This window comes from Tenrec ecaudatus, chromosome 2 (genome assembly GCF_050624435.1).
Source record: "Tenrec ecaudatus isolate mTenEca1 chromosome 2, mTenEca1.hap1, whole genome shotgun sequence".
NCBI lineage: Eukaryota > Metazoa > Chordata > Mammalia > Afrosoricida > Tenrecidae > Tenrec > Tenrec ecaudatus.
The window spans coordinates 181,616,965-181,640,834 of NC_134531.1; the positions used below are offsets into that span (position 1 = coordinate 181,616,965).

A 23,870-nucleotide genomic window follows, 5' to 3' on the forward strand; every position below is an offset into this window, starting at 1 on the left:
TTTTTGAGATTTTGATACATATTTTCAGACTTATAGTTCTTTCCATTGGAATGTTTTTTTAGTTCCTGTGGCCACAAGCAATAAGGGTGCCATTTCCCCCTAGATTTCCAGCAATGCATTTTCCATTTGCTTTCGTTCTTGCTGTATTCGTAGGTAGAAAGTGTTACTTCGTTGTTTTTAATTTGCATTCCTTTGCACAGTAACAAGGTTAAATATTCTCCAGATGTCTAGCTGTTTGGAAGACAATTGCTTTTTGGTTTGGGTTTTGCTAAAGCTCTTGGGAAAGGCAGTATTGTTAGCCATGGGGGTGTAAAGAGAGGTGTGTAGTGGGGGGTGGGGTATGTGGAGTCTATGAGGGTGGGGAGACTACGCTGAATGGAGAGTGTGGGATGTGTTTATGGGTGGAATATGGCATGTATGAGGGGGAGGAGGAAGTGTGAAGTACAGTTAAGCCCAAGCTGCACTAAATCAGCTAAAAATGCCATAAGAGGCTGCCTGTGAGGGGAGGAGGACAAGGGGGAGGAGAATACTGTCTCAAAACCCCACTGCCAAGGAGTCACTGCCGACTCATAGCAACCCTGTAGAACAGAGTAGAGCTTCCCGCGTGGCTTTCTGACACTGTGACTCTTACGGGAGTAGACCTCATCTTTTTCTTTTGTTTGTTTGTTTGTTTGTTTGTTTTTTAACATTTTATTAGGGGCTCATACAACTCTTATCACAGTCCATACATATACATACATCAACTGTATAAAGCACATCTGAACATTCCCTGCCCCAATCACTCTCAAAGCATTTGCTCTCCACTTAAGCCCTTTGCATCAGGTCCTCTTTTTGTTTTCCCCTCCCTCCCCACTCCCCCCTCCCTCATGTGCCCTTGGTAATTTATACCTCGTTATTTTGTCATATCTTGCCCTATCCAGAGTCTCCCTTCCCCCCCTTCTCTGCCGTCCATCTCCCAGGGAGGAGGTCACATGTGGATCCTTGTAATCAGTTCCCCCTTTCCAACCCACTCGCCCTCCACTCTCCCAGCATCGCCCCTCACACCCTTGGTCCTGAAGCTGTCATACACCCTGGATTCCCTGTGCCTCCAGCCCCCACATGCACCAGTGTACAACCTCTGCCCTATCCAGCCCCCTCATCTTTTTCTTATGCTTCACCTTCTTTTATGCTTCACCAAAACAAATAGCCCTGAGCATCTATGATGTCCTTGAGCTGCTGCCTAGATTTGAGCTCAAATAAATGTATTCCTTTTCCTGACTTAAACAGAGATTGACTCTGGGTTTAGAAATCGACCCTGGCTTAGTTTGCATGCTTTACTCTAAAACGGATAGTCTCTGTTGTTTACTAAGTGGGTTTCACCTATTTGCACGTATTGTTGTTTTCTGCTCATGATGCTTTTTGTTTCCTGGCCCTGACTTCCATGGACTGCCAGTCACACAGGTCGTCGGGAAGTGCTGACGGCGGCTCTCTGGGGTCTGTTTCAGAAACCACTCAGATCGAGGATCCCCGGGTGCAATGGCGGCGGGAGCAGGAGCACATGCTGAAGGATTACCTGGTGGTGGCCCAGGAGGCCCTGAGCGCACAAAAGGAGATCTACCAGGTGAAGCAGCAGCGCCTGGAGCTTGCCCAGCAGGAGTATCAGCAGCTGCATGCCGTCTGGGAGCACAAGCTGGGCTCCCAGGTCAGCTGTGAGTACCTTCCCTGGCAAGCCCCGTACCAGCACCATTGCGGGGAGGAGAGAATGGTGCTCCCTACCGCCTTTCCATGCTCTCTCTCAGCACCCCTTTCCCCATCTCTGCCCCCGACTACTACTACTATCCGCTCCAGTCTTCTTCCTTCTACTCGGGCCCCACAAGTGTCCCTTGGCCATTTCCACTGCATTTGAGATATACCCTCATGGCCCCTTGTTTAAGAGCCCTCATTGGCTTCCTGCCCATTGCTCTTTCCCATGGTCTGCATAGCCCTGGGTGACCAGAGCCGTGTGCCACGCATGCCTCGCCGCAGGTGGTCCCCAGGCTCCTGACGCACCGAGGAGCCCCCTGTTCCGCGCCTACAGCACATCCTGCTCTTTCCCCCACTTGGGGCTCCTGTACTGCGGCTCTCCATTCTAGAATGCTTCTCTGCCGGCCAGGTGGCATCCCTGGCTCCGTCTCACCTTCAAGTCTCTTAATCATGTATGTCATCACCTCTGAAGTGGTTCTTCTGACAACTCCATTACAAGCCTGCCGTCCACACCGCTGGCCTCGGCCCTGCCTCTCTGGTTACGCCCTCTTTGTCACACGTCACAGTCTCTCAGCGTGTCCGTTCCGCCCCGTTCCTCTCACTAAGGATCAGCTTTCTGAGGGCCGGGCTCCTGCCATCCACGTGGGCATTTCCCTGTCCTTTGTCCCCAGTGCAGTGGAGAGGCAGCTCAGCAGTGCCATTGTGCCCACGGCCCTTCTCAGAGGTGTGGAGGTTGCTTTTTGTTTGGGTTTCTTTGACCGTCATGTCTGATCACCCACATGTATTGGTTATTCCTGCAACGTCTCAGGCACACTGCCAGGTGTGGGTCTCTCGACCAATTCCACAGGGTGAGTGCTATGCACCGCCCACTTCACAGACAGGGGACCGGCAGTTTAGAGAGGCCCCGGGTGGAAGAGCTGGGAAGGGTAGCAGTAAGCAGCGAGCCCCAGCCTGTTACCCAGGCCCGTCACTTTCACAGAGGGACAAGAACCGGCAGCTGGCCTTGGTGTCAAGGTGGCTGTGACTGAGCAAAGTCGCATGACACTCATCCTGTGTACAGCCGCCCTCTGAGGTCAGGCGGCCAGCGGAACAGGGCAAACCCTGTTGTGACAGTCAAGGGCCCCTCCCTGCCCACTTCCTTGGCAGCTCGGGAAAGCCCCCAGAAGCCCAAGGGTTGTGGAAAAGAATAAGAGCACATCCCTTAGCTATTCCTGTGGGTCCGACGCTGTCCTAGAGACTGCCAGGAGGGGCTGGCGTTAACCCTTCACACAGTCCCAGGAGGAAAGAGAGTCCGGTCCCCCTGAAACCCAGGTTCAGGGGGGGGGGGGGGCATCTTGAGTCTCCTTTGTCTGTTTCCTCTTTTAAAGTCCCGCAGCCCCGAAAGCATCCAGATGCTGTTTGGAGGTGGGCAGGATAGTTACAGGGGCTTAGAATATCACCAATCCCCCTAAAACCCCAATTTCAAAAGTTTTAAATCACCTCTTTACACTCAAACATTTAAAAAACGAACTGCCAAGGAGCCACTTCCAATTCATTGTGACCGGCAGGACAGACTCTAATGGCCCCGTGCATTGCTGAGACGGCAGCTCTTCACAGGAGCCGAAAGCTTGGTCTTTCTCCTTTGGAAAGGCTGTTGGTTGTGCACTGCAGAGCTTGTGGTTAGCAGCCTGCCGCATAACCACTACACACCAGGGCGCCTACCTCTTTCCACAGGTGCTAAAATCGGCATCCCCACAAGGCGATGGCCTTCCCCTACCCCGTTCCCTTGCGGTGCATGGAAGTGCAGGTACACCTGTTTCACCTGAGTCTGATCCCGAGGCGTCCATGCACATATCCACAATGCAGCGTGATGCCGCACGGGAGTCACCCGGGGCTCCTCAAGCAAGAGCAGTGTTGGGAAAAGCCAAAAGAGAAAACTGTTCTAGGTGTGAATAGGCCTACGGAGGCACGACCACCAAATGGCTGCACACCTTGTTTGTGCCCCGACGAGATCTGGGCTGTGGGGAGGTGGGTGGCAGTAGCCATGACAGACGCTCTCGGACCCTTGGAGAACTTCCTGAATGTGAAAGGACGTTGCGGTCATCAGCGCCTGTCCTTGTTCCTGTACTCAAGTATTTGGGGCTGAAGGGATGCAAGGTCTAGAGCTTCATTCCGTAAACAGTTTAGGGGGGGGAGGAGGGAAATGAAATCCATGCCCTGCCCCCCAGGAAGCCCCTGGACATTGTGTGGGAGCACAGCAGCTATGAGTGTGGTGTCTGTGACCACCCTTGTACCCGTGATTCACTGTGCGGGCTCCCTGTGTGTGGACCAGGACCCGCACGACCACCCTTGTACCCGTGATTCACTGTGCGGGCTCCCTGTGTGTGGACCAGGAACCTAACGACCACTGTTTTAACCGGTATTCACTGAAGGCTTAATTACTATGTATGGATCAAGGGGCCCTCATGGGAGAGAGAATTTGGGGACTTTCGAGAACAAAGAAGAGCCACCGGAAATTAACATATGATTTTTTAAATGAACATGGCATAGAAAGACTGGAAGATAAAACTGGGAAAACTTGCAAAACAATATAGCAGAGCTTAAATGAGACGGAAAAGAGGAGGGGAAGGGAGAACAGCCGGCCAGGAATCTACACTTTGTCTTGTCAAGCTGCTAAAAGGTAGAGCCGAGGACAGAGGGGGAGATGCAGCAGCGAGAGTCCAGGGGGTTGTCCTGCACTGGAGACGCAGGAGGCTCCGATGGGAGGGCTCGCGGAGAGCCTGCCATTGTCAGATCACACACAGTGAGGACAGTGCAAGAGCCGGAGCACATTCACAAAGAAAAGCCGGGAGGGGACACAGAACTTACCAGGAGCCAGAACAGCTCTGGACTTTTCCACAGGGGCCCCAGGAACTGGAGAGTGGGGTCAGAACCTCCGTAGATGAAAGAAGAGATTTCCCCACCGAGAGTCCTAGGCCCAGGATCGCTACCTCCACTGCCGTGTCGGACAGAACAGAAGCTTCCCGGTGTTACGAACTCCAGGTTCACGTCCATCCAGGGGGGCCTTGAAGAAAGGCCTGGCTCTCTGCTCACAAAACATCAGGCACTGAAAACCCAGCAGGGCACAGTCCTGCGTGGAGCTCCTTATAGTCACTGTGAGCTGGAGGTGACCACTTGGCCACTGGTCCGTGTAGAATGAAGATCATTGTGCAGCCTCTCACAAACGTTTCTTCTGCCAGGCTCCCTTTCCCCTGAAGTTCCTGGAGTTACGTCCTCCCTAAATGAGGAGATGACTTGAAGACAGAGACGTAGGTGGAGGAAGGGTCTCTGCTGAGGGGGCGCTGAGGCCACAAGCATGGCGGCAGGACGATATGGAGAGGAAGGGAGAGCAGCAATGCTTGTCCAACACGAAGAATACAATCGGTGCGAGGGTTCACACAGGTAGAAGCTGTTGACTCGGAAGCTGTTTTGTTGCGTGTATTTGTGCCACAATTGAAAACAGAATCCCACAAATCACAATGAGTACAGTAAAGAAGAAAATATTCTAAACGGATTGTGGCACGGATGGATAAGATCGAGCTGTTGAATTCTATGATATGTGGATGAAGTGCCAATAGACCCGTTTAAGAGAGGGGGGCAAGGAGGCTGCCTGAAATAGAGTGGCGTGGCTCACAGAGGGCAGCTGTGTGAGGGGGCAACCTGCTCACGCTGACGTGGGTGAGAGGCCTGGGTGAAATCGAAAGGAAGCTGACAGATGCCTACCCGTCTGGTTCCCACGAGAGGACTGAAGTCACTGGCAAGAGCATGGTTGAATTGGTGATACCTTTGTAGAAACTAGTCAAACACAAAAATGGCAGTTATTCACTCTAGAGGGGGAAAAAAGATTAGGCTGGGAGGGAAACGTAATCCAAGTCAACACCGTGACTTTGAACAAAGCGTGTTTACTGAGCCCAGATCCTGCAAACCCTGAAGGTCACTTCCTCCAGAACAAGGCGCCCTCTCTCAGCAGGAGGGGGAGATGCGCAGTTGTGCTGTGTAGGGCTGCGGAAGGAAGGCAGCTGAACCCCTCTCCTCCGGAGAGGGAGGGGAGTGAGTCAATAGTGCCTGCAAGTGGCAGAAGCAAGCAACTCCAATAGCGCATATTAGAGACAGGGATGACAGCCCAGAGACTGGCTGACCAAGTTCAAAGTGGTTCCCCTTTGGAGATGTGGGGGAGGGCCTGGGGAATGTTCTTTTTGACTGCGAACCTTATACCTATCATGTTGGAGTATTAAACTGAATTAATGGAGAGGGATAAGAAAGACAAAAATTAAAATCCATGCTGGGATAATCAACTCCCTATCCAGGTATGAAACCCTTCTTGGGAGGAACCCAAGGGAAGGATGTGTCCACAGAAGGGGTGAGCCATGAGCTGATTTCCTCGGGACCAACGCTGCTGTGGATCAAATTGCGCCCTGTGCCCTCCTCCCGGAGGGGTGTGGGGAACGCAACCATGTGGAAGTCCTAACCTCCCGGTGTGACTTTGTTCAGGAAGGGGGTTTTCTTTCGTAGGTGAGTCCTGATCCTAATCACTCCTGAGTGGGATCTGACACAGGGGAGGACTGAGGTATGGACTGAGTCACACAGAGGGGCAAGGCAGCCCATAAAGCTCTGTCACAAAGTCAAAGAACACCAAGGGTTGCTGGCAGTGCCCAGAAATGAGGAGACGTGCCTATAGAAGGAAGTGGCATGGCTTTCCTGCATTGATGTGTACCCACTCCCCGAAATAGGATGGGGTTTAAAGAGTCCATGGAAGAAGTCCATTATCTTTCTGTTGTATTTCTCCATGAACTTTTGGAAGCCCCCTTGTCAGTAGAGCCCTGGTGGTGTCATGCTTGCGCACTGGGCTGTGCACCACAGGGTTGGAAGCCAGCAGCAGCTCCTTGGGAGAGAGACAGGGCTGTTTACTCCCATAAACATTTACAGCCTGGAGACCCACAGGTGGTCGCTAAGAGTCAGCACTGACTGCACGGCAGTGCGTTTGGTTTGTATAAGTCAGCATCGCTGGCCTGATTGAGGTTTAGCTGTCAACGAATGATGTCATGTGGCAATTATGTAACGGTGGGTCATCCCCATAGCACTATCTGATGGAGCCAGTCCTGATGTGATGGGAGGGCTTAGGGTGCGATGTAGCACCCCTTTCTCAAGTCACAGCTGTGATCTGATCACAGGTGGCGTTTTCCTGACATATGGCGTGCATCATCTTTTATCTGAGAAGAGATCAAAGGAAAGAGAAGCAAGCAGAGGTCATAGGGACCTACTACCACCAAGAAGAAAGAACCAGGAGCAGTGGGTTTCTGGGACGCAGGTCCCTGCCCTGGGAACCTCTAGACCCAGGAGAAGATTGAAGCGAAGACCAAAGAGGTCTCGAAAAGTCACTAAGCCCACAGGTGTTGAAAGGAGACAAGGGCCTTCCTTCAGAGAGGACAAAGAGAGAATCCTTCCCCTAGAGCTGACTCCTGTGGTGTGGACTGCTCGCCTCCTAAACTGTGAGGGAAGACATTTCCATTGTCCCTGTGGTAGCTGTGCTCCGGCAGCCCTGGACTGGCACTGGGATAGACTGGCACGGTGGCTGCAACAGTGGGCTCACGCACGGGAACATGTGAGGATGCTGCAGGACTGGGGGTACTTTTGTCTCTTGTTGCGCAGAGGGTCGCTATGGGTTGGAACAAGCTTGATGGCACCTAACACCAACAGCAGCAGTGTTTAAGAGCTCAACTGCTAACCAGAAGACCGGTGGTTCACAGCCACCAGCTAGTCCACAGTCTGCCACTATAAAGACCACAGCCTTGGTTACCCTAAGGAGCTGCTAGTTCTACTCTGCCTTGTAGGGTGGCAGTGAGTTAGTTTTTTGTTTTGTTTTAAGACAACAGCTATCCAGTGAAGCTTGTGCTTGCAGGTAATGAGAAAGTTTATTTTGAGGAAATGGGTCACACAGTTAAAGAGGCCAGCAATTTCCAAATCCATGGGTCAGATATTAGGAAGCTTCTCTTGACTAAGGTAGATACAGGAATTATTGAGCACAAGACCAGCAGGTCAGACATCTGGCTCGTGGCTGCAGAACCAAATGAATCCAAGGCTTTAAGATAAGAGGCTGCTGATGACTCCTAGGATTAGCAGGCAATATGGTAGAACTGAAAGTTGATGAGCCAGTTGCAGAATCCAAACCCCACGAAAGGAAAGCAACTGTTCCTACCATGTCCACTTACGTTAGAAGCAGGCCAAACCTTGAGGGGATCGCATCTGCCATCCTGCCAAACCACTAAGAATCGTGGCCCAGCCAAATGAACACAAACCTACACCTGTCCCGATAGCCAACACTCAGATTTGGGCTTCTGTCTTCCAGAGCCATAAGACAACACCTTTCTGCTCTGTAGAATCACCAGCTCTGTGGTGTTTTGTCCTGACGATTGTTGTGGCTAGACGCAGTCAAGCCGACTCACTCTTACCAACCCCATGCCCAACAGAACGCAATACTGCCTGTCCAGTGCCACCTACAGTTGTTACGTTAGGCAACGAAGACAGACTGGGATGAGTGGCACATATACAGCTCAACATTTAGCCCCACATAGCCATGTGCCGCGATGCCCGTATGTCCAACCAGGTATGCACTAGCTTCTTTCATTTCTTCTCCACCTCCCACAGTCCCAGCATGCTGAGTAAACGCCCATTCCAGAAAGACCACCCTGCCTGGCACATGCTGACGTTAGCCTTAGCCTAGAACAACGGTTCTCAACCTGCGGGTCGCGACTTCTTAGGGGATCAAACGACCCTTTCACAGGGGTTGCCCCATTCATAACAGTAGAAAATGATAGTGATGAAGTAGCAACGACTATAATATTATGGTTGGGGTCACCACCACACGAGGAACTGTATGAAAGGGTCGCGGCATTAGGAAGGTTGAGAACCACTGGCCTAGAATGTCACTTGTCTGTGCAACTCCTACTTACTGGTAAAACCCATTTCCAACGTCTCCTTCTCCAGGACACTTTCTGTGGCTCTCTGCCCTTCCGTGCACATTGATGGCTACTGTTATTAAGCGACAGCCAGTCAGTTGTGACCCAGTGAGCCTGTGTACAGTGGAACGGAACACTGCCTGGTGTTGGGCCATCCTCAGGATCGGTTTCTTGCCCAGCCCTCCTGCCCCACAACACTGGAGGACAAGGATGGGTTTTTATAGATCTCTTTGTCCACAACACAGGCCACAGCTCCCGAAGGGGTAATAGTAGCTATATGGTAAATATATGCATAATAGTGACAACAAGTGAGCAGTACTAAGGCTACTTATATACAACCAAACAAACACCTCATGGGATGCGACTTCTTAGTTTCGAGGTTTATGGTCATGGTTTCATGGGACATTTTGGTTAATTGGCTTAATAATATGTGTAGTACTTCTAGTTTATCTCCTAATTGATTGCGTGGTGCCTGGATCTTAAATGATTGCAAAAGACCATCCAGGGCACAGGTGGTCCCTATTCACCTAGAGCAAAAGCGAAGAGCAAAGTCAGGAACAGGAGGAAGCTACAGGATGTTGGCTAATGGCCTCCATGAACCACTATCTCCTATGTGACTAGACTGGAACTGTATGAGTCCCAGCTACTGTTACTGAACAAATGATCGCAGGCTCTATTAAAGAATTCTGCTCAAGAGGGGGAAAGGCAGAGCAGAAATTTTCATAGAAGTCAGATTTTCTAGAGCCGGAGAGACTGGGTGAACTCCTGAAATAATGTCCTCCGATAACCTTTAATCCTCAAACCAAAAAACCACCTGAATCTCCTTCAGCGCAAACAGTAGGCTAGCTTAACTGTCAGGAAAATTATCTGCCTTGAACATTAAGGGTGTGGGGTTTTGTTTTTTGTTTTTGTTTTTCAGTTTTATTGGCACATAATCAATATCATACAATTCAATCATGTCAAGAATTGTACAAATGTGCTTGACACCATGGATGTATGCTTGTATTGTGATAAGAACAATATGTGCTCCCAATAGAGTAATTTAAAAAAGAATTGTATAATCATTAACACAATCAATTTTAGAACATTTTCTTTTTTTTGTTCCCCCATGACTAAATCACCTTTAAAATAAGCTGAATAATCACATTCATTTCTTGTGCTCCCTCACCCTCCCACCATCACTGTTTATTCCTAAACTCCCCTCACCCTTCCTATCCCCCACAAACCCTTGCATCAGTTATTATCGCTCTGCACCCCTCCTCCTTCTGCGCTTCATAAACTGAGAGACCCAACAGACACAATCAAGAACAAAAATGAAATGAAGTGGTACGGAGAAAAGAATAATATAAAGATTAAAAAAAACATACTGAGTAGGAAAGAAAAGTCCTCTATCAGATTTTAAAAGCCAGGACCAAGCAAGAGATCCTTGCCCTTGAACAAATTCAGGTTGGGCCTAGAGCAGTGGTTCTCAACCTGTGGGTTGCGATTCCTTTGGAGGTCAAGCAACCCTTTTTCAGGGGTCACCCAATTCATAAACAGTAGCAAAATTTCAGTGATGAAGTAGCAACGAAAATAATTTTATGGTTGGGAGGTCACCACCACATGAGGAACTGTATTAAAGGGTCGCGGCATTAGGAAGGTTGAGAACCACTGGTCTGGAGGGAGGTCAACTGGCCAAGTATCAAGCTTTATCCAATCTAATCAGGATTACAATGATCTCTGAGGAAGTATCCCAAAAAAAATCCGGATTTTTTTTCAAAGCTCTATATTTATTTTATTTTATTACAAAACAACCTTTTCACCCTCAAAGTACTCTCCATTACACTTAATACATGTGCCAAATCTGTGATTCCGTTCTTGGAAACATTTTTCAAACTCATCTTGTTGGGCGACTACCTTGCTTTTTCTTCACCTCTTCCACACTGTCAAATTGCTGCCCTTTCACGTCCCTCTTCATTTGTGTAAACCAAAAGAAGTTGCGCAGAGTATAATCAGGTGAACAAGGTTCCTGGAGCAAGAGAGTTATTCGGTTTGTTGACAAAAACTGGCACACTGAGATGGCTGTGTGAGCAGGTGCTCTGTCGCACAGCCAGTCCCATCTGTCCCAGAACAGGCCTTCGTTGTCACATACTGTTACACTATCTTTTCAGAACCTCTAAATAGAAAGCTTGATTGGCAGTCTGATCTGGTGGAACAGATTCCAAACGCACTACAAGTTGACATCTCGTCTGTTCGGGAAGTTAAAGGAAATCCAGAACTAAGTTTGTCATCAATCGACGTTTTACCTTTTTTGAAGCTAGAGAAACACTTGTACATTTGAGTTTTTCCCAGAGCGCTGACCTTGTGAGCTGCGTTCTACATCACAACACGTTCTGCCCCATTTTCCCTGAGCAGGAAATAAAATTCCACAGCTGCACGCTGTTCTCTGAAATCAGCCTTCACACACACACACACACACACGATTCAAGCAAAATGACTTTTGCAAAAAAGTTCACGGTGACCAGAGAGAATCTTCCCAGCTGACACCACTGGGTGCACCGACTCAGAGGAAGCTGCTCAATGCTCGTCAGCGAGGAAAATGCTTCATCAGGGGAAATTATTTTTCCATTGGGGGCGTGTCCCACCTTGGTGGGTCCCATTTTGGGGGTCCCCCTCATATGTTTGATAGTAGAGCAATATGTTTTTAAGAGCTTTCTACATGTGCTCAAACTGACAGTGGCGCCCTGAAAGCTCTCAGGGTCAGTGAGTTCACAGGGTGGAGCAATTCCGAAAAGGAGAATGGTGATGGTCGCCAAGTTTGGAGAACGTCATCATGCCACCAATTTGTATATGTAGAAACTTGGCGTACGTTTTTGTTGTGTGTGTTTTTAACAACGATAACAGAAAATGTATTTGGCACATTTTCCCCTCACATTAATATTCTTCTGTAGCATCATTTAAAATTGTACACATTGCAAAGCCCCGTTTTCTTCCTTTGCCACCTTTCTTCAACAAAGCTCCCTTTCCTGGGCATTTAAGTTCGTAATTCATCGGTACTTTCTGGATTAATTTAACCAGAGAAGTTAGCTCTGTCTAAATACTTTTCTTCTGCGCAGGTACCCTTGCTCTGTTTGTTTGTCTGTTTGTTTATTCCCTTTTTCTTTTTTCTTGCAGTGGTCTCCGGTTCATCTTCCAGTTCTAAGTATGACCCTGAGATCCTGAAAGCTGAAATTGCCACTGCAAAATCTCGGGTAGGACCCCTTCCCTTGTGCCGTTGACGGGGGTCCCTAGGCTGGCCTCAGATCGCAACAGATGCTTCAGGCAGACCCAGCACCCACTGCTGAAAGTGTCCAGTGCCCTAAATATTCATTAGCAACAGTAGTCATGGAAATAGTAGCCATAGTAACAGCAGCTACTATTCCATACGCCATCACAGTATTCCAGGCACAGTGCTAAGAGCATCATGTCTTTGTAACAACCCCGTGAAGTAGCTACTATCATCATCTGCATTTTAAATTGGAGGAAACCCAGGTTTGGGAAGCTAAGTAATTTGCTCAAGGACACAAGGGACTCAGATCTTGCTCCAAAGTTCTAAGTGTAGTGTGCCGTCTTCCCCAAAACAAACTCTCTGCCACTGAGTCGATTCAGACTCCTGGGGACCCTATAGGACAAGGTAGAACTGCCTCTGTCGGTCTGAGATTACTCTGTGTGCAAATAGAAAGCCTCTCTTGTTTCCCACGGAGCACCTGGTGATTTTGAACTGCTGACCTTGCACCTTACCATTACACCACCAGGGCCCTTCTGTCCCGCCATCCTAGCTGCTGCTTATTCTACAATATCTTAATCCTCCATGAGCTCCCTAAGGGATAGAGCTTATGACCATTTTAGACATGCAAATGCTAAAACCCAGCAGTAACTTCAATTGCTTACGGTATATTCAGGTTTTAATGAGCACCAAATGGCTGCCACAAACTCAGGGGCCTACAAGGAACGCTAATTGAGGGCCAGGTGAGAGGCAATAAGGAGTAGTGGGGAGCGATGTAGGTGAATTCAGCTCGAGCCTTGGGTGGTCATGCTGGGATGAGAGTTCAAGGTTCCTAGATCAGCAGGCATTTTAAAAGAAACCAATAGTATATGTAGACTCATTATATAAATCTCTTGATATTTCATTATGAGCCAAGAATTATTTTAAAATAATTAATAACGTGTGCAGGTTATTTCTGCAGGTAGGGTCTGGCTTCCGGGCCTTTTTTGCGAAAACGTTTTCCTAGCCTGGGTGTTGCCTCTGAGGCTCCTCTATTGCTTCTCACTTGCAGACAGCGCACTCCCCTGCCCGTGAGCTACTTCAAGTAATGCACAAGCCTGGGGATGCCACCGTCAGCCAGGGCAGGATAGGGAGGCTTGGAGAAGGACGTGGGGGTTGAAAGAGGTCACACAGCTAGGAAGTGGGAAGGCCGAGCTCTCTCCAGGATCCCTGGGATTGCAGTGCCCTGGCCTCGGGGACTGGCCCGAGAGGACCTGTCAGAAAGGGGAGCCGGGCTGCGGACTGAGTGGGAAGCTGCAGAAACCAGGGCCAGCATGAGAGAGGGAGGAGGGTGGGTGGGTCGTGTAGCCCACTGTGTGGTCAAGGGGGCATGGGGATTCTGGGATTGTGGTTTCTCTGCCCCTTGGAGGAGAAGGCAGCTTGCAGCACGACCCCATCCTCTGAGCCAGCCCCTGTGATCCTCTTCCACGCAGGTCAACAAGCTGAAGAGAGAGATGGTTCACCTCCAGCAGGAGCTGCAGTTCAAGGAGCGTGGCTTCCAGACCTTGCAGAAGTAAGTCTGCCCGCCCCCACCCCCCCCCCGGCTCCCCTCCGGCCATCTCTGCCCTTTGAGCTTGTCTCTCTCTCCTTCAGACCCTTTCCTTCCCTCTGGGAACATGGGACTCTAGTTATTCAATGCCAGGTCTCCCCCACTGTGGTTTCCTGAAGATAACTTGTCCTCCAAGGTTGGTTGAAAAGAGAAACCAAGGGGATTATTTTCAACCACCGAGTTCTCCGCTCCTCTGAGCTCCTGGCGTTTTGAGAGTCTGTTCCACCCAGCTGGCTTTCCTTCCATTCATAGAGACAGACAGCACTGAGCCTTTCTGCACACTTGTCTCCTTCCTCAAGTAGATCCAGGGGCGTCTCATATGCATGTGCCCGCAAACAAAGAACCAAAAGTGGCCCCTGAAAGTGAGCCCGGCTTCATCCCAGTGCTTCCTTGGAGGGACAGTGAAGTGCCTGACAAGGACGCACAAGGCCACGTATGCTGTGCTTTCTGGGTGACGGCACAGACGCCAAGATAACTTTAATCAAAAGCACACCTGCAGCCAATCACGAAGCCACTCACTCCATTCTCACCTGTGAGCATGAGTGCTTGTGGCCCAGCCCGTGGCCCTCCCGGCTATCATGGCTGAGCACGTTTCTGAGCCAGGAGAAACGGGCAGGGTCACTCCCCGATCTCCTCACCGGACCCTCAGAGCAGCGCTGAGGAAGGCTCAGCTGTGGCATGAACCGAGGGGCACAGCACTGGGCCTGGCCATCGCTGGGAGGGCGCGATGCGGGGACGGGCGCTGCGCTCACCATGCTGTGCGGCCGTCACGGCTCCGTCGTCCTCTCGGCAATAACTTCTCCTGCCCCTGACCCAGGTGACCCCTACTCGGCCGTTGTATCCATGCATTAGCCTAGCCTCGCGATTTGGGGTAAGTGGGATTATAAAGTCTCGGCTTCGTTCGGCGTAATGTGTTCAGTGTTCCTCCATGCAGTACGTGTGCCCGGACTGCATCTCTTCATGGCGGGATAATAGGAGTCCTTTGTATGTGTATGAGGGACGTCAGAAAGTGTGTGGGGAAAGTGCCACTGTTTCCATTCCCCTTTTCCACGAGCTTTTTGAAGCCCCCTGGTCTATGCCATGCTGTGTTTGCATGCGTCTGTTGGCAGACACATGGGTCGTTTCTACTGTCTGCCTCTTGTGCTTGGCGCTGGAGTGTCTTTTAAACACAGCTGCGGGCCACCCTTTGGGGGTTCTGCTCTCTTAACCCACCTCTCACAGAACAATCGCAAGTGATGGCTTTACTGCACAGAAACGTGTTTTCTCCTCGTTTGGAGGTTAGAAGACCCCATGCAGGCCGCTGCCTCCAGGGGAAGACTTCCCTTTTAGGCTCTCGCTGCAAGAAGATGCTTGGCCCATTTCCGCTTCTTTTCCTTGCTCCTGTGGCACTCCGGAAGCCCTGGTGGCAGAGCAGCTATGCAGTGGGCTGCAGTTCGAAACTACCAGCCGCTCCCAGGGAGAAAGACGGGGATTTCAACTCCTGATAACAGTTACAGTCTTGGAAACTCAGAGGCAGCCCTACCCTGCCTTACAGGGTCGCTGTGAGTTGCATCCACTCGCCGGCAGTGAGATTCTGTAGTGTGGATCTGCCTTCCCCGACTGTGCTCCAGTGCTCCTGTCTGCTGAGCTCTTTGTCTGTCTGCAAAGTGATAGGCTCATGCTGTACTGAAAGGGTCTCACTAACACAGCCAAAGAAGTCCTATTCCCAACGGGGATCACACCCACAGGTGTGGGGCGGAGATTTATAGCACATACTTGGGGTGGGGTGAGGAGGAAACGCTCCCATAGGAATAGTCAACTAGGAGCGGAATTGCTGGGATCGTATGGTAATGCTACGCTTCACTTGTTGAGGAATGTTCTTGTAACTGACTCTTTCCTGGATGAGCAAGCTGAGTCCCACTGTCAAGCCCAGTCAATGCTAGCTTATGGGAATTCACCCAAGATGGAGCTGAGATGTGCTTGGGGTATCTGATGTACTTGCTGGGTGACCGTGACAAAGGTCACCTGGTAGGTCACCTGGTCGCCTCTCGTAAGCTCCAGGGAAGACGCTACATGATTTTTCGGTTCTGAGAGGCCCCGGAAGACCTCATCTCTATGGACATCTGCTTCTGTGGTTGCTTGCCTTTTGTCTCTCTCCCTGACTGTCTTTTCTTTGTCTCTTGAACTACAAATCCACCCCCACCACTCAGTGGCCAAAGTCCTTGTCTTTGGACGTTTGTCACCAGCTCCTAGAAATTGAGACAAGAAAGGGGCCCATGAGTTATTACACATATCATCCCAACCCACACACCCCACACCTGGTGACCACCAGGAATCTGGCACCACACCTGTCTTAAGTTATAACTCATTTCTTCATATTATAAATTGTAATAACATCTATAATAATGTACTATAAAGTATGGCTTTTATATGTTTATGTGCACACACCTGTGTGTGATATATTTAGATGCTACCTGTTTGTTAGTTTGTTGGTGGTAGCATAGTGGTGATGCTTTGGGCCACTAACTGCAAGGTAAGCGGTTTGAAACCACCTGTCAGCTCTGAGAGAGAAAGATGGGGCCTTCTACTCCCGTAAAGAGTTACAGTCTCAGAAGTCCACATGGGGCAGTTCTACCCTGCCCTGTACAATCTATGAGTCAGGATAAAATTGATGACAATGAGCTTAGGTTTTGTGTTTTGCTTTTGGTGTTGGCTTGCATCTTGTGACAGTGCTAGAATCTGTACCACTGATTGGTCACTTCACCCAACAGCAGGGTCGCACATGCTACCTAGGTTTCAGCAGCGTGTGTGGACTAAGGTAGAGATGGAAACCAGACTGGCAATCTACTTCTGAAAATTAGCACCTGGGAAGCCGGCGAATCACAGCAGAATAATGTTTGAGACGGTGCTGAGAGGTGAGTCCCGGGGGTTGGAAGGTCGAAAGGCACGCAGAGCACACCGTCCAGTGGGCCGGTCCTCGAGAAGATGGCACTGGGCCAGCACTGTGTTCTTCTGCTGTATGCCGGGCTCCTTGAGTGGAACCAACCACACTCTGTGGATCACCAGGACTGCAGCCTGTAGTAGGAATGATGCCTCGGTGTAAAGACACAAAAATCCTCCCCACTGGACCGAAGACAACCTCCTAACCAAGGGAGAAAAGATGGAAAGGGTTCAGAATTACTCCTTACTTAGATACACAATCAACACTTAGAGAATCAAGTAACCTATGCTGGGAAAAGTCTACGGCCTTGACCGCGTTAGAGGCGCGCCTGACCCGAGCCGCATGCACGTGGCTGCGTGTGCAGGGGAACGCGGGACGGTGAGAAAGGAACAGCGAAGAGGAACCGAAGCGTCTGAATGTAAGAGAACATTGAAAGCGCCCCCGACGAGCAGCGAAGCAAGCGTGTGTCTGGGGGAAGGACAGCCGGGGGCTCCGCGGAAGTGAGAATGAAAGCCTCGTGAGCTTTGGCTGTGTTGGCGGAAGAGACCAGTCCCTGGAAAAGGACCCCATGCGCTTGGCAAAGTAGAGGGTCAGCAAAGCTTCAGGAGACAGGTTGACCCCGGGCTGCAGCAGTGAGTGGGTGGGCTCCAGCATAACCCTCGGGCAGGGCCAGGCAGTGAGGAGTCCACACGATGGCACCTGAGAGCAACAGCTATCTATAAATACAGTATTACTTATAGACGTGTACATACACTCACGCACATTCAACTGCCATCGAGTCAGTTCTGACCGGGAGCCGCCCTACAGGGCAAGGAGGAACTGCCCCTGAGTATTTCTAAGACGAACTCTTTGTAGGAATAGAAAGCCGCCTCTTCGCCCAAAGAGTGGTTTCCAACTGCTGCCCTTGTGGTTAGCAGTCTAACATGTAACCACTGTGTGTCCAGGGCGCTCACAGAGATACAGAAGCTTTCAGCTACAGTGTACATAGACATCAGATCTAATATGTAGCCAAGCTGCGGGGGAGGAGTGGGCTTATAACATAGAGGCATTAGCCGTCTTCAGCACTAAGAACAATTCTGAACAATGGTAGAATAAGCTCAGAAAATTCCTACTTCTGGCCTATGAAGCAGGAGCTGTGTCTTCCACTGCCTGCTAGTGGACCAGCTGCTGAGCCCAGAGTCGACGGGCAGCGTACTGCCCACATGTGCCCCCACAAAACCTCAAAAACTGTCTGCTTAGAGCACTTCCCATTCTTCTCAGAGCCACCTCAAACCTGTTTTACCTCTTTGTCGCCCTGAGCTGCATTGAATATTCTTGTCATTTGGTAAGCCAATGCCGAAACCCCACAGACAAGCCTCCTTTTTCTCCCTCTCCCCATGTCTGATAGCAGGCTCAGATAAGACCCGAGGGAGCTTGGCAGCCCGCACACCTGAGCCGGAAGCCCGGCTGCCTCCGTTCGGGGCGAGCGAGGTGTTTGCTTGAATACAGACTGGCGACACACAGAGTAAGGAGCGAGGCCTCAAGAAGGCGAGGGCCAGGGTTCAAATCCCAGCTCGTGGGGACCTTGGAAACGTGGCAGTGCCTCTGAGCTCCGGAGTCTTTACCTGAGCAGCAGAGAAGCGCATGGTCGTGCCTGGCACGTAGGGAGAGGGTAGTGAGTGTAGGATGGGGTGATGGCTTCCGGGTAGTGGCCTGCTTGGGCTTGGGAAGAGAGCTCAGGTGAACTGTAAGTCTGTCTTGGACTAGACGCTGGGCTAGGGACAAAGGGAAGAAAGTCATTGTCCTTATGCCCTTGGAGAACGTTTGTGTTCTGCCCTCTTTCCTAGAGAGGGCGCTGACCAATGCAGCCAAGGCCACCATCTGGCACTTGTCAGAGCTCGGGTTGGCGCTCAGGACTGATGGATTTGGAAGCTCATACCATCTTCTAATGCCCCTTCCTGACATCATGCAGTCAAAACCTTTCCCTGTGCCCAGCAGGCCGGGTGCCTTTCCCCGCCCCTGGCACCCTCCTTCCAAGGCTTCAGTGGAGGGTGCTCTCATCACTGCTGCTTCTCCTGGCAGCACACGGAGGCGGGGCAAGGGGCAGGCATTCCAGCCTCTCTATTCCTGCCCTATGTTCCCAATGAAGGCAGGAAAGGGGAGAGAGGAGAAGGAAATGAGGGAGGGAGAATGGGTGGATGGATGGATGGATGGATGGATGGATGGATGGATGGATGGATGGATGGATGGATGGATGGATGGGTGGGTGGGTGGGTGGGTGGATGGATGGATGGATGGGTGGGTGGATGGGTGGGTGGGTGGATGGGTGGATGGATGGGTGGATGGGTGGATGGATGGGTGGATGGATGATGAGGATTGAAGGGTACTTCTTAGAGGAGTGTAAGAAGAAACATCAATGTTGTTGAGCCCTGGTAAATAGGAAAGTGTTGAGGTTGGCAATTGGCACTGTGGGAGTGGGCAGTGTGACACCTTTCCTCACAGCATCATTGCCCAGGTAACATCTGTCTAGGTGAGACAGAGGTGCTGCTGGGGTCGCTTCCTGACTACTGTCCTACGGCAGCCAGTGGGGGGGAGGGTACAAGTGTGTGTGTGTACATATGTGTGTGCGTGTGCATATGTGCTCCCAAGTTCTGAGAGAAAGGACAGTTGCCTTATTTGAAAACCCTAAAGCACATGCATCCCCCGCCCCCTGTCTCTTACACACACACACACACACACACACACACACACACACACACACACACACACACACCATGGTTCATTCACCGAGCACATAATGGCGACTCTTTGTTCTCTTCCCCTGCTCCAACCCAAGCGTGTTCCCTCTCCAGGCCGCTCTCTGGAGCAAATTCCAGACTCAGGTGGCTAAGACCCCTGAGAGAAGTCAGGTAGAGCCTGGTGGGGCAGCCCAGAGCCTGGAGACAAGCCGCCTCTGCCCCAACACCCAGCCCTTGGACGTGCACAAGCAGGAGTCCTCTCCCCACTGCCCCGCCCCGTCCTGGGTGCTTGTCCCCCTGGGGGGCCCGGGCCCCATGCAGTATCCTCAGCAGAACTCTGGGGGGATAGCCCAGTGAGGCTGGTTGCTTGGCCAGACTCTGAGACTCGGCATCTCAGCTGACCTGGCAGGCGCGCCCAGGCCACGTCCCTGGTGGTCAGCAGTCTAACATGTAACCTCTGTGTCACTAGTGCGCTCATAGAGAGACGCAAAACTGACGGGCTATTTTTAGTGGGGAGATAGAAAAGGGGGTTGTTTCTCCCCACAGAGGCTGAAATAAGGGAAGGGGGCCGGCTGTGTGGGTACCGCGCTCCCTCCCTCCGGTTCTGAGCTGTAGACAACGAGACATGGTGGAAATCTGGACCCCTGCTCCCAGTGATTCCCCCCTCCGGTTATTTTTAGCTCAGGACAATTTGGCCCGTCCCACAGAACCTGCAAAGAATGCCTGGGAGGGTTTGTCGTCCTTCAGTAATGGGTCTGTGGTGTTCCCGCAGACTGGAACACTTCCTTTCCTTCAGCGTAAACTCCCACCTCAGACCTGGTCTTTGGCCAAAGTGGGAAGCAGTGAAACTTGATCCGCACCCTCAGAACCTGTTCCACATCACAGCCCTCCCTCTCCAGAGACTTGGGGCCCTCCCTCCCTCCCTTCCCTCCCCTCCCACTGCACACTCATGTGCTCTTTAGCCTCCATCAGCATGAACCTGCTCAATGCCTTTCATTGGTCCCCAGCCTAATCCTTTCTTCCTAGTCCGCCTTAGTCCGGAAGCTCCACTCAACCCTGACAAGCATCGTAATAACACAGTGGTGGCTGTGGAGGAGGTGCACTGACCAGGAATTGAATTCGGGTCTCCTGCCATGGAGGGCAAGGATTCTACCACCAAAGGCCAGCGCCGCCCTGTGTATAGGACCAATTGATCCAGTATGCCCTCCAAACTAGAATGATTTTGGTCCCTGACACCTGTGCAGAGAGCGGCCTCGGGAAGGAACACTCTTGCGTTGGAGCGGGGAGAGAGGACAAAGAGCCACCATTATGTGCTCGGTGGATGAACGTTTGTAGCAACTCCACGAGCACAGGCAGGGGAGGTGACACGGAAGGAGCTGAAGTGCCAGGGTTCAGAGCCACGCCGCAGGTCACACTGGGAATAATGAATAAGGCTGGGCTTTCCTCCATCCTGTTCACCTTTCCTTCATTGCATCCTTGATGCTTATTAAGGGCAGTGGTCCTTCACCTGGGACGAGTTTGCCCACCACAGGACAGTTGGCAGTGTCTGGAGGCATTTGGGGTGGCAGAGCTCAGTGGCAGAGGGGGCTGCCGGCACAAGGTGCAGTGGGGGGAGTCCACAAACGTGCTGAGAGCTCCACAGTGCCCGGGACAGTGCACTCTGACGGACTAGCCAGTGCATTGGGGCCTTGGACTCCCTTTGTCACAGGGAGCTGGGCAGAAAGCGGGAAGACGTTTTGAGGGAGCAGAGTGGAATAAACTGTTTTTCTCAGGGAAGCCCCACCTCTGGCCACGTCTTTGACCTCTCTTCTTAACGTGTCTCCTAGAATCGACAAGAAAATGTCCAGCGCTCAGGGCAGCTTCAGACTGGATGAAGCTCAGGCCGTCTTGAGAGAAACGAAAGCCATCAAAAAGGCCATCACCTGTGGAGAGAAGGAGAAGCAAGATCTCATTAAGGTGCCCGCTTCCCCTGGGAGGTGGGCCTGGCTCTATAGGGCTGCTGCCCCTGCCACCGCCGCCGCCCCCACGGACCAGGGCTCATGTGGGCTATTTCCAAATGCTTCGTGGACCATTGAGTTCTCCTGGCTAGTCTCTCTGGGCTCTGGGCCCAAACGATAGAGGAGGGAATGGAGGTCCAGATGCATGAAGCACCGTGCCTGAGGTCGCACAGCTAGATCACAAGGCAGACTCAGACTAGGCCCTCTCTGACCTAGGCCAAAGACTATCCGTATCCTTGCCCCTAGTTCTAGCCACCTGACTTACTTTTCAAAGACCCAAAGGGAAGGAGGTAGTTTTGACCTCATTGACCTTGACATGGAAATGTTGCATCTGTGTAAGTACATGTAGTAGCTCAGTCCACCACTTGTCTGCCAGTGCCTCGTCGCTGTGGTAGCTTGCTTGTTCTGTGATGCTGGAAGGTAGGCCAGCGAAATTTCAATATGTGCAGGGCCTTCCACGGGGGGAGGTTTCAGCAGAGCTTCCAGGTTAAGGCAGACTAGGAAAGCCCAAAGATCTACTTCTGAAAACCATCCATTGAAGACTCGCTGGTGGGCAGGAGCTGGTTGCCTGGTGTAGTGCCGGAAGACACTCCCAGTGGACAACCACACAGCGGGCCCGAGCCCAGCACGGGCAAGACCCAGCAGTGCTCCCTTCTGTTGGTGGTGGGGTCTCCTGGACTTGGAGCTGACTCCATGGCGACCAACATCTACCACTGACTCCTCAAAAGTCCATTCTCTGAACCCCAGTATGTACCACCTTGCCACCTAGGCAGTGCCCTGACCTCTGAAATTGTTTGCGGCTGCAGACAATGAGAAGGAGCCCCACCCTCAACCCACTGCCACTGAGTCGATGTCGACTCATTGCGACCCTGTAGGACAGGGGAGAACTGCCCCTGTGGGTTCCTACGACTCACTCTCTATGGGGGTAGAAAGCCCCATCTTTCGCCCCAAGCGCTCAGGGAAGTGATAAATGACTTACTGGAGGATGCTTTATGCTCGATGACAAGGTATTCCCAGAGCTCCTGCCCATATCAGCCGTAGTTCAGCCTGGGCGTTAGCGGTGTTGCCATCACGATGTAGTGCTTAAGAGCTAGAGCCCCGAGTCCCATCAACAAGGTGCAAAGCCCAGCTCTGTCCAGTGTCTGCTTTTCCATGTAAATTCCCTTGTCAATAAAATGGAGAGTGTCACAGGCCGTCCCTTACAGGGCGGTTGTCCAGATCTAGTCAGATAGCGTACCCCTGACAGCAAGTATTGGTTAGTTAGTAAGTTACGAGGACAATGTACTACTTACTGTCTCATTTAATCTGTGCAGTAGGACCTGTAAGGATTCCCATTGCCCAGGAGGGAAAACTGAGGTACAGCTCACATCGTGCAAGGAATGAGCAGAGTCGGGGTCCCAGTCCAGCTGCGTGGCTCTAGTCTCTCCCATGTCCAGGGCCCGTCACAGTGCCTGTGCACAGAGTATGCCCTCTGCCCGAGCTGCTCGCTCATGACCACAGGCGAGGAAAGAGGCTGGAGTACAAGGGAGTCGGTGGGGAGAGCCAGCGGCAGTATGGCAGATGCAGCATTCCCTGAGAAAGGAAAGAAGGCAGGTGTCCGGGATCCTGCCTTGCTCACCCTGCCCTCCCCCGCCTGCAGAGCCTCGCCATGCTGAAGGACGGCTTCCATACTGACAGAGGATCCCACTCGGACCTGTGGTCCAGTAGCAGCTCTCTGGAAAGTTCTGGCTTCCCACTGCAGAAACAGTACCTGGACGTGAGCTCACAGACGGACATCTCAGGGAGTGTGAGTAGGTGGTGTGTGCTCCAGTGGGGGCGGGGTGGGTTGCTGGGGACAGCATCTGGGGGGCTGCTGCCATGCCATCCCACCAAGTGGATTTCTGGGAAATGACTACCGGTCCCTCCTCTTTGCTCACCTGAGGAGCTGCAGGGGGCTCTTGCTGGGGCTGGCAGCTGGCTGCGCCCTCTAGAGCTCCGTGTTCCTGCCCCAGGATGACCGAGATCATGAATGGTGCAGCGGAAAAGCCAGCCCTGGCTCCCGGCGCTGGAATGTTGCTGCCCAAGTCCTTGGATCCCTAGAGGCTGCACAGAAAACACTGTTTGAAGGACAGAGTGTCTTTCTCTGCTTCCTTTCACTATTGTGCCGCTCCATTCTGCTTTCCTTCCACCAGCTGGAAGGCAGAGAATATTTTTCCCTTTTGTAAGTCCCAAGACAATGCATGCAAGCTTTCCGACAGCTGCTTGACTCCCGTTCAAAAGCTCAATCTGGGACCAGGAATGAATAGCAAAAGTGCCGGCCAGCCGCCCGCCCGCCACTCACAGACACATCAGCCAGAGTAGGGCCCACCCATGCCAACCTCTAACTCTGGGAAGCTTTTGTTTCAGTAGAGCGGGCGCCTTTGAGCACACCCTCCTCCCAGCCTTCGTGGCTAAATGCTGTTCCTATCGGATTTCTATAGCTGTGTTCCACCCGGGAAGAGAAGCTATGTCCGTGTGTGATCGGGTGAGCCTCGTAGCTTCTTGCCGCTCTGGACAGACTAGCATGGCAAGCGAGGCTGCTCCCCACCCGCACCCCCCACCCCCACACCACCTGTGTGTCCCAGCCACAAGCCACCGGCAAAGTCTGGAGTATTTGTGAAGCATCTGTGTACCTCCTTCCAAGTTCCTGAACCTTCTCCCGACTTCCCTAGTGTTTCACTGCTGACTGC

General features: G+C 51.7%; 1 protein-coding gene across 1 annotated transcript in view; it reads left to right on the forward strand.

Moving 5' to 3' along the window:
* The window catches only part of WWC1 (WW and C2 domain containing 1), a 185,010-nt gene that overhangs the window by 103,290 nt on the left and 57,850 nt on the right, over positions 1-23,870 (forward strand). The window contains exons 3-7 of the mRNA XM_075541930.1: positions 1,485-1,688; positions 11,850-11,926; positions 13,413-13,492; positions 20,992-21,121; positions 22,802-22,948. Coding sequence (XP_075398045.1) covers positions 1,485-1,688; positions 11,850-11,926; positions 13,413-13,492; positions 20,992-21,121; positions 22,802-22,948 — 638 coding nt within the window. The remainder of the gene's footprint in view (positions 1-1,484; positions 1,689-11,849; positions 11,927-13,412; positions 13,493-20,991; positions 21,122-22,801; positions 22,949-23,870) is intronic.